The sequence below is a fragment of the Wasmannia auropunctata genome, unplaced genomic scaffold (assembly GCF_000956235.1).
Source record: "Wasmannia auropunctata unplaced genomic scaffold, wasmannia.A_1.0 LD336048.1, whole genome shotgun sequence".
Taxonomy (NCBI): Eukaryota; Metazoa; Arthropoda; class Insecta; order Hymenoptera; family Formicidae; genus Wasmannia; species Wasmannia auropunctata.
Window position 1 is genome coordinate 957,064 of NW_012026842.1, and position 11,317 is coordinate 968,380.

Here is an 11,317-nt window from a genome sequence, read left to right on the forward strand (position 1 = left end):
AGAGAGAGAGAGAGAGAGAGAGCGCCGCGTTTCTCTTAAACTTCAAGACTATTGTACGCAGCTTTTGATGCATCTCGTATGCATAGCATGCCCGTTCACATAAAAGGATGCGACTCGAGTGTCCAACGATAACGTTTCCCCGAGTTTCCCGACATCAGATGCGGCCATTGTCTCGCTAGTTGCAGACGCTATAATCATTTAATATCGCAGTATAACAGGTGTCTCGTTGGTGCCGAGACGGACGTCGTAGCGTATATCTTGAAAACGTAAGCGCGCGCGCAGAGCGATTTTTATGCGTTGCGAAGAATGGAGCTGTTAGTAATTCATTCTTGTATCTTTTGTCGACTTCCACGTCCGGGGAGTTCATTGCTATAAAGCCGCGCTCCTTATACGAACGTATTGAAAATCGAGGCCATAGACCGGCGTCATCCAATATAAATTCAAATTTTTCATCACGCTTGCGGTTGCCACCTTTTTTATGCTCGGCACACAACAGCTAGTTCACGAGACTTTATTAAACGATAAAAGACTAAAAATATAGACGCGTATGACACGGCTGAACAATATATAATAATTTTTATCCAAAAGTAATCTAAAAAGTAATCAAAAATTATTATTATCTTCAATTTTCATTATTATTACCTAATTATTATCATTTATTAAAAAATAAAGATTATCGTGTGTATCTCTTCTTGCAGAGAAAATCTAATCCCATTTTCCAAGTTAATCAAAGAATCACTTTATGTATCACTTTGCAAGTTATATTTCTCCTCTAATTATATCAACTCTCACTAAGTTATAGCTTCTCACACCTTGTACAGAACAAATTGTCTTGCGCGCGTCAGTCTAAACGTTTTAACAACTCTCTTACACATGTCAGTTCCTTTTAATTATTGTTTTAATTTATAGTTATTGTAAATCTTTAAAATTTGCTAGTTTAATTACATGACTTCACTGCCAATATTTTACCAAATGCTGCAGATAAAGCGATTATTTCTCATGTTTTCTCATGTTTTTAATTCTCATGTTTTTGAACTGCAATGGCTTTTTACATCTTGATTGCGCTTTATTATTCTTTAACTTATAAATTTCAAGACAAACGCTGGATAATTTTTTGATTATATAATTCTTATGTAAATATATTTTTTTTCGGATAAACTTCCGAAAACGACCCACCTCCGATTTCAATGAAACTTTGTCAAAAGCTTTAATTTGGGCTAAAATAAAAGCCCATAAAAGGATTTTGAGCGATTCCTATAAAAAGGTCATTTTTTAAGATCAAATGATGAAAATGTAATAAATAAATATTTCAATCAGGGGATCACCTTCATTAGCCTTGACTTCGACATATACTATTAAAGTCATGGCTCTAAGTGATCTTCAAAAGGTTTTAGTCATTATTTTAAGTTATCAACAAAAAATGTTTTATAAATAAAACACAATTTTTGTCGTATATTATATCACGCCACGCGTGCAAAGTCAAAAACTTATGTGAAACAGTACTCGTACAATTATAGATCTTGGTTTGCAACAATAATTAAATATATATACATATATTATAAATCTATGAAATCTTTGCTTTAATGGATGAGTCTACAATACATTAAAAATAATAGATATCGAAAAGATTAAACAGACCCCTACGCAAGGTAGAGAGTATATTAAACTGAATATCTATTAAATCTTCGCTTTACTAAATCGATGAGTCTACAATATACTAAAAATAATAGATACCGAAAAGATTAGACAGACCCCTACGCAAGGTAGGAAGTATATTAAATTGAATATTTATTAAATCTTCGCCTTATTAAATCGATGAGTCTACAATATACTAAAAATAATAGATACCGAAAAGATTAAACATACTCCTCCGCAAGGTAGGAAGTATATTAAATTGAATATCTATTAAATATAATTAAATTTATTAAATCTAAGATTTATTTTTTATTTCTACAATAAATATTAGCCATATAATAGGCGGGGGAGGGAACCGCCCCTTTCCCCTGCACCCCCCCCTTCCCGCCTGCGCCCATGCTACCTACTGGGAGGGCTTTGCCCCCCCAACCCCCCATCGGAGGCCTTCGCTCCCTGAATCTAACACACAGAGGGGAGGGTTTGAAATAAACCTTGCTTTACGTGCAAAATTGTAAACCCATCTTAGAATCTCGCTTTACTTCTATTTTTTATTGCCTCCACTCCCCTTACACTCTCCCTTAGTTATCCTTTCATGTTTTAATCCCTAATTAATCAAATATATTATTACAATATCTATATTCATCTGGTAAATCAGTATAACAATATAAAACTTTATTTAAACATTTTTTGTATTAAACTTTGTTTGCGCAGAAAATCCATTTAAGGATATTCATTTGACATCATTCCGAGTATTTCTGCCAAAAATCGTAACAATTAAGCGTGGGTCGTTTTCGGAAGTTCAGCCTTTTTTTCCTCTCTTCAATTATTCTCCTATTTGTAGAAGATGATCCAAAAATAGGGTTGAAACGTTTGCGTCTTTTTGCATTATTGTGTAACTTGTTTTTAACAATATTATAATTTCTTTATACACATGTGCATCCAGTGTCGGCTATTATTGACATTACTGATTTCTTCTATTTAATCAAAGAAGTTTAAATTTAACTCAAAAGTCTATAAGTTTAATTTCAAAAGTTATAAATTTAACTTGAAGGCTGGGAGCTGAGGTTACATTTTTCTCAATAAATTCTTTATACATATTTGGAGGGAGGGGATTCTTAAAGATGCTTATTAGCATAAAAAAATTATTAAATTGTTTGACAATTATGACAATTTGTTACAGTGGATTCTGGGCCTTATGTAAAAACTGTGTTTCAAGACCGACAATAATATATGTGGCGCGCAGTTCGTATATATGTGGCTTGATATTATAACAGGAAAAATTATTACACACTAACATCCGTGTCGACTAGCAATGACGCTTTTGAGCTATTTATATGATTACTCGAAGAAGTTATGTTTATAAAATCGAAAGTTGAGACACTCTGTATACGTAATCGTACGCGATTGCACGGGGAATTAAGACGAACGAATAAAGTCGGCGAAGTTTGCGTTTGCAACGCGCGGAAGACTTCTCGTGGTTGGCTTCTTAAGCCGCGGCGAAAGAATCGACTAAGTACTTTGCATTTTCTACCTCGGCTATGTACCCCCGGCCCGGCGCGGCGGAGAGAGGGGGGAAAAGGTCCTCGATCGATGACGGTCCGCGACAATTACAGTTCATTAAGCGGCAGCTTCAATCGACAGCCCGTTATGGAAGCGGTTGGCGCAATGAAGCCGTCGTCGTCGTCGTCCTTCGTCGCAATTTAACTTGGCCGCCGCGTCTTCATTCCGAGGCAGACGGGTGCATCGCGTGATTTACATCTCAAAGAAAGCAGCCGGAAAGGCTTAACTTAACCATCGATCGTCATTTACGCCTTTGCCGCCGTTCTCTAAATGTAACCATACTTTGCGCCCCGCGAATAAATCAAGAGCGGCGCGCCGCGCCTCGAATGAAATCTGAATAGGGACGTTTGATACCTCCCTCAGTCTGTCTATGAGTCTACGACAGATCCGCTCTCGGAGCGCGATTTCGTCCCCTCCGCGAGAAGTTTTACAAGGTAACTGCCAGAAATTGCAAAACGGAGGACGTGGAAATATACTTCATTTCCGCGGCGCGTATACATATATACGCGATATCGCGTCGGCCCGTTTCTCTCTCCCGCGCGCGTACGTAATCCCGCGGCGAAGTTTCTAATTAAATCCTTTGAGCACTGCAGAAAACAATTTACATTAATAAATACCGCGGAGCGATTTGTAGATTTCACATTAAATCAAGCGCATTCCATCTCTTTGCTCTCCACCGTACGCTTTGTTTCCAATATTCCCGCGTCTCCTCCCCGCGCGCGCGCGCGCTCGCGCGCTCGCCGCCACGTTCCATTTAATTAATGTTCTCGTATATTGTAACATCTGTGTGGCATAATGTAACGCGCCGTAACACAGTTACCATTTCGTGAACGCGCAAGTTTCGCGATGACGCGTTTACCCGGTGGCTGCAGCGCGCAGCGCAAGATGCCGTGTGTCCTTATAGAGGATCTTCAATGGAGTATTATCCCAGGGAGAACACCCAGTTAAATGGGCGCTATCATCTTGAGAGACTCGTTTCAGCTCGGCCATTAGCGCATCCACGAACGTCAAACTTTGCATATCCGCCGCGTTGGGTTTGCTCACTGGCACAAGTACTCGCGCTGATAACCAACCCGCCGCGGCCGTGTCGCGTCGTGTCGTGCCGTGTCGGCGAGCGATAGAAACGGCGGGGGTTGGAGGGAAAGCCCGGCGCTTCGATTCCTCCCGACGACTCGCGCACGTCCTCCCTTCGTCCCTTCTCGAGTCGGACAGCGTAAGTCACGAGAGACGCAAGTTGTTCTAATGATGCGGCAGCTCTCCCAGGGCCACAGGTCGTCACCGTGTTCGATGTGGCTTCTTAAGGAAACCAATTAGTCCCAGGAGTAGGATATAGTCGCGGGCGATACGCGCGATTGCGCGTGGAGAGGGTTTTGCCTTTGGAGTATTATTGACGCGCGTGTGCGCTATAAGAGCGCGAGGATCTCTTCCCTTGACGTTTTCGCGTGATTTCTCATCGGCGCGGCCGCCGAGACGCCGCGGCGGTTAAGACACCTACTTCAGCGTCTCGAGCGTTTCGAGTCATTTCCTTCTGGGCGAGTGTTCTTTTTGCGTGAGCAAGCAGAAAATTCAGCCGCCACTCGGGGTTCTTTATATCCGGGTGTCGGCAGCTATTAAAGTTGCCCCGACTTTTTCTATCGATCAGCTGCAAAAACGCAATGCCTGAGCATCGCGCGCCCGCGCCGCGCCACTCCGAGACAAAAGCTGTTACGAGTAGGGGGGTGTAAATGAATGAGCCGTCCCGTCGTGAAAAATGGTTTCGGCCAGACTCCGAGGTATCTGCTAACAATTGGTCACTGCAGTTCCACGTTGACGCGTTTCCTCTCTCTGTGCAACGCGCGCGAAAAAAAAACAAAAACACAATAGGCCGTTTTATTTGTCATTTCGCATTTTCTCTCGCGCGGAGGCTGAAATTCAAAGTCTATGAATATCAGAATATCAGATTGATTCATCAATCAAATCGCGCTACGATTTATATCCCTGTCCCTTTTATTGTGGCAATACCTCGATCGTATATTCATGCTGATTAATCTGTCTCAATTAACAACGGCCATTCATACATTTGACGAATGTATATCAAACGTCTCACTTAATAAACACGATTATCGTTTCGGTCGGTATGCCGAACCTTTTTATTGGCTTATTCTCAATATTTTATCAAAGCGCGCCACCTGTAAATTTGGTTTAGATAACAGATATTGAATTACACAATGTAAAATTTTACATCAATATTCCGCGTTATTTGTTTCCGGTGCCGTCTGAATCGGCTGCAGTGTTTAAATGAAGCAGTTATTAAAAGTCGGAATTTTTCGGACTTTTCAAAACGGAATAAGCCGGCAGTTATTTTAGAAGTGTTGAAAGCCGAGTGAACGATTGAACCACTTTGAATGCAATGCAGTAGATCGCCGAAAGATTCCGCAAAGCCAAAACTTTAGAAACGTTTTCCCAAAGGCGAGAAAATTTAAGGATCAAACTCCGTAATTTCGCTGAACATTTACCAAGTTTCCTTCAGAAACTTTTCCGAAAGTGGACTTTGTAACAATATAAACCTTTGTCTAAGAAAAAAAATATAGATTTGCCTACGTTAGATAAAATTAGAAGTCTCGTGGAACGAGGTATACTTAAAAAAATATACAGTGCGACTGGCTGTAGACAATATTTTATAGCAAAACATTGAAATTTGGATTTCGTAGCATCTTCTATGAAAAATAAAAGTACTTGAGATTAATAAAAAAATATTGTATCAGATAATGTTACATGTAGGTATTATAGATTTAAATCTCAGGTTTCCAACGTTATAAATAAAATTTTGCAAAATTGAATAATCTGCTGACACTTAAATAATGTAAAAGTAATTAAAATCTATTAAATATTGTCAGAGAACGTTACATAAATTAATTGTAAACCATATTTTTAATTTTATAAATAAATTTTTGCAAAATAGATTGGTCTGCTGATATTTAAATGATATGAAAGTATTTAGGGATTATCAAATATTCTCAGAATATATCAAAGAATATTACATACATTAGTTTTAAATCAGATTTTCGATTTTACAAATAAATTTGCGCAAAATAAAATATATACTGCTTGTTAATAAAATCTGTACTGCTAATATTTAAACAATTATTGAATTTTCTAAAAAAGTTAGTATATCCGTATGCGTTGATATACAATAAAATTTTTCGAATAAACTGTACACGTTAAAAAATAGTTTTACGAGAGAAGACTTCCGTCTCTCTCTTTCTCCCTTTCTCTCTGTACACATTAATCGCGTAATTTTGCTCACTTTTCGCACAGGCGACAAATTTTATTTAGCCCTGGATGCAAAAACACTCAAAGATATATGTATAGATGACGGCAGACGCGAACACGTAAAGCCAAAGGTGGACAGCAAAGTCTGGTGGAGATGCACGTCATTGGATGAAAAAAAAAAATAATAATAGCCACGTTTCGTCGCTATATGGCACGAGTCAATAGACAGTCCGAATAAAAGTGCTCTGTTCAATCGGCTCTATTACCCTGTACTTTTCAATAAACAATCGTAACGTGCATCACACCCGTATTGTAGACAATAGACAATTCAACATTCCCGCGCGCCGGATACACGATGTGTGCCTGATGTTCGAATGCAGTTAAATAAAATTCGCCCTGCATTTGTGACACAGACAACTATTCGCGAAGCTGTTTCTCATATTTGTCCAAGACTTTATGCGCATAATTATATTATTAGAATGCACGCTATTTTATTATATTGAGCAAATAATTCACTTGCCACAACACTTTGTCATTATTTTAATTAAATGTATAATCTATACGTTATTGTTTAGTTTTAATTGCAAATAATTTGGGAATTCGTTGAATTAATTATCATTAAATGCATTGATAAATATGTGTGTTTTGCATCATACAAACGATCGTCAACAATTGATCGTTTACATTTGTTTATCGGCACGCAATGCCCGACTTCACTCTTTCGACTTCGACTAATTGGAATATATTATCATTTTGGGAATAACGTTAGTATACATCTTTCCCCTGCGCGGAATTACGCATCGCGTTTAACAATTTACAAAATTAATTCCTAATATTTTCCTTCTTTGTGTATGTGACACCGATAGTTCGCAGGTAACTAAGATCACGTCATGTTCCGCTTTTCCGCCCCACGGATATTGTTAATAAAACCCTTAAAATATTATGCGGTGTCGACGCGCCTTCCTCTCTCTCCCTCTCTCTATCTCTCTGCACGCGTGGTGCAGACCACGGAATAAGCACACATTATTGCACCGTGCACTTACGGTCTCGGAGTAATTGCGGGGCCCCTCTGTGTGCAGCACGGCCACACGAATGCTTTTCGCCGCTAATGAAAAGCGCTGAGCGCAAAGGCGTGTGTCGTACGGGGGAAGACCGGAGCCGGGGGAAAAGCGTCGATGCCTTGAGAGCGCCCGTACGACACACAAAGTACGAGAAATCGAAGCTCAAAGCGAGAGGCTCGAGTGGAAACGACCTAAAAATCGAACCGACCTAATCCGACCGCCGCCGTGCGCGATCGCGGAGGATCAAAAGGGCCGGTCATCGTTTCACGTTGCCATGCGAATTCTCTCATTTCACTTGTCAAATCCGGCCGCGCGGTTGTCAAGCCATTGATTACAACAGATCAAATTGATTTGTATACCGACAATGAAACGCACATAGTGTTAATTATTAGGGTGGTGCATCGTAAAATTGAGATATTGTGTTTTTAAACAATTTTGTTATTAATCGGCTGATTATTAAAAAAGGCAAACTGTTTTAACTATTTTTGCAATCATTAAACCAAAGGCCAAATTTGATTTGAAAATGTCTTTTATGTAGATAATTTAATGCCGCGTAATTTAAATGTTGGCTTACGTCTATCGTGGATCCTTCTTTTATAATTGAATAGCGGATTTTCATATTTTCTATTAAAATAGAGAGATGTCTTCAAATATACATTAAGGAAGGAAAATCCCTCTCTCATCCTGATCAAATAATTTCCGGAATACAGTCTTGCAAAGACTTATTTAGAATGCTCTTCTCTAAGACAGTAGCCAAGGAAACGTATACTTACCTTGGAAATAATCTTCATCTTTTATGCGAGCCTTCGCATCTTTGCTCTTATATTACCGTTAAACTTACGGCAAAACCATATTGGTGATTAATATGAGGAAAATTAGTGTGCTCTCAATTTTAGAAATTACAAAGTATTCCTTCATAATAACTTACTTATATTACTTTCAATTAATCTGACAAGTAGGTATGTATACCTGACGTCTTAAATTCTCAAGATATGTTCTATAAAGTAACAAATTGTCATTGTTTGAAAAAAATTAAAAAAGTATCTTTATTATATTGTTTGGAAAAAAATTGAAAAGATCTTATGATATGTATGCACAATTAAAAATTATTATTTAAATAATACGAGATGTTTTATTAATGAAACTACAAATTGTTATGTTGAAATAAATTTTGTAATAATATTGCCACGTCGAAGAATTATACGTTGCTATTGTCGTTCGATCGATGCATTTTTCGGTAACTGCCACTTAAAAAGTGAAAAGCGAAGAATAAAAAACTTTTAACGTGGAGCCCTAGTTAATCGGGTCTCTGCCGTAATCGGCTTAATTGCCAAGGAGTTTGCAGGCAGGCTTTACGAGGTACGGTCTCGACTTGAACTAGAAGTACCTACTTTACAGAGAAAGTCGCCTGTGTATCGGTGTTTCCAAATGTCACAGAAAGAACGAAACACGTAGGCTAAAATGCAATCAGACTTCGAGAGATAAAGTTACATATATTTTTCTCCGTATTTACTCTCTTTCATTCAAATTGGAATTTTTTAAATATATTGTATTGCAAAATTCTATTTTTATTCTTTATTTTCTATTTATAAATAAATCTGTGTTCTCCCCGTAAAAAATGTGTCATGTTCAATATTAAAAAAAAAAAGAAGCAGAGATGTGTACGACAACAGAAGATATATGGAGTATCGAGTAAAACTCCTATAGTTTTCATGCATGCGTTACCGCGCGTTGCAGTGTGCGCGGTCAAACGCACAACGCGTAAGCGCACAATTGCGTTTTCATGCGCACGTTGTACAAATCTGACAGCTCAGGTTTAACTATTTATATAAGTACATAATTGTAATATTTAGATTATAATAAAGGTTTGCGAGGATGATTTAAGATTTTTCACATAATAGTTTATAATTATATATAAATCATATCATAATAGTTTATAATTTATATATAAATTTATAGAGTTTATAATAATAATAGCTTATAATAATAACACACAGTAATACTGTATAATTTGTACAGCTATTCACTGTTTACACAAAAATTATTAATGTTATTGCTTATTGATACTTTCTTCATTTATAATTTCAATGATAAATTTGACAAACTGTCATGCGTACTTATATATGTAAACTGTTTTATGCGTGTTTTATGTATTTTTTGCATTTTAATGTGCATGGAAACTAAAAATGATGAAAAATACATTGTGGCGATTGCATCGCACAGCCCAGAGTTGCAATTGTAAAATAATTAAAAAAAAGTAAAATACAAAGTGAAATAATTAAAAGAAAAAGCAATATAATAATCTAGCCTGACAAGACATACACACACATACACATACACGTATATACATGTTAACAAAACAAGCAGATCGGTTAGCTCAAGGTCCCCACTTGCTAAACATTAAAGTTCCATTACTGAGAACATAATTCAATTTTTAATAACAGTAACTCCTTTGTCTTTTCGACACTCATCGAGGTAATAATAGTCGGCGAGCTCGCGTGAAAAAATCGCGTGACTATTTTATCAAAACTAGTTTTTTGATATTTGGTTACATTTAGAATAAAAATCAAAATCCTGTAGTCAGCAAGTCAGATATTAGAAAACCTGGCGCCGGCACTCTTTCAAAAACGTCGAAAAAAGTGTCGCGTAAGCATTTTATAAAAGCTGAAAATGTATGTACGAATAATTTATGCAACAAAATGTAGAAATATAGTGGTCAGATTATTAGTTAGAATAGCCCATCGTCTGAACTTGTCGCGTCAGCACTACCTTAAAGATGCAAAAGAAATCACTTCAACGTATTTCATAAAATCTGAAATTTGGTACTAAATTATCTAATACTATATACGAAAAAAACAGTCAGACGGCTTTTCGACGGGACTAACACCTCGTCAGACGCGATCGAACAATATTATACGCGCGCGATCCGTGGCTGCGCGGACTTGCACTACTCTCCATCCTGAATTTCTGTTGTACAACTTTTATATGTAATAAAATAGTATTAATTTAAAAACATTATTTTTCGAAAATTAAAAGTGAGAAAAAAAAATACAGGGTGTTCCAGAATTTCTATTACATGCACTTCTAGAGGGGACTTAGTAGATAAAGTTTTACATAGGAACCTATCCGGAAACGGTCCGTTTGTTACAAGGAAAACAAGAGCCACTCACGTTTTTAAGTCTCGTGCTTCACCCATGTCAACAAGCTCTTTTGTGTCCCGTACATTACGTAACTGCTCGTTTGATTGGACCGTACATCCTTCCTCCCCGCCTAACAGGTCCCAGGTACTTGATATTCCTGCAAGAAGTACTGGAGTTCTTGGAAGATGTGCGATTGGACATTTGGAAAGAAATGTGGTTCCAACATGATGGCGCGCCAGCACATTTTGAAGTTCGCGTTCGAAACCCATCTCAACGCAGAGTATTCGGAGTAAGCTGGTGGATCGATCGAGGTGGACCACATGCTTGGCCACAAAGATCCCCGGATTTGACTTCTTTAGACTTTTTCTTGAGGGACTACATGAAGAGTCCGGACATAGAAGAGCTTGTTGACATGGATGAAGCACGATACGTAAAAACGTGAGTGGCTCTTGTTTTTCTTGTAACATGGAAACGGACCGTTTTCGGACATAAGTTCCTTATTATAAAACCGTATTATAAAACTTTATCTAGTAAGTTTTTTCTAATCTCTAGAAGTGTGTAATAGGAATTCTGGAACATCCTGTATATATACAGGGTGGACCATTTTAATCCATCCAGTCGAATATCTCGAAAATCAAGCCCGGAACAGAAAAATTTTTCAGACAAAAG

The 11,317-nt window shown here is 37.8% G+C and overlaps 1 protein-coding gene across 1 annotated transcript in view; it reads left to right on the forward strand.

Annotated features, from left to right (window-relative positions):
• Window positions 1-11,317, forward strand: part of LOC105451681 — an 18,146-nt gene that overhangs the window by 3,944 nt on the left and 2,885 nt on the right. The window contains exon 2 of the mRNA XM_011692282.1: window positions 10,688-11,086. Coding sequence (XP_011690584.1) covers window positions 10,688-11,086 — 399 coding nt within the window. The remainder of the gene's footprint in view (window positions 1-10,687; window positions 11,087-11,317) is intronic.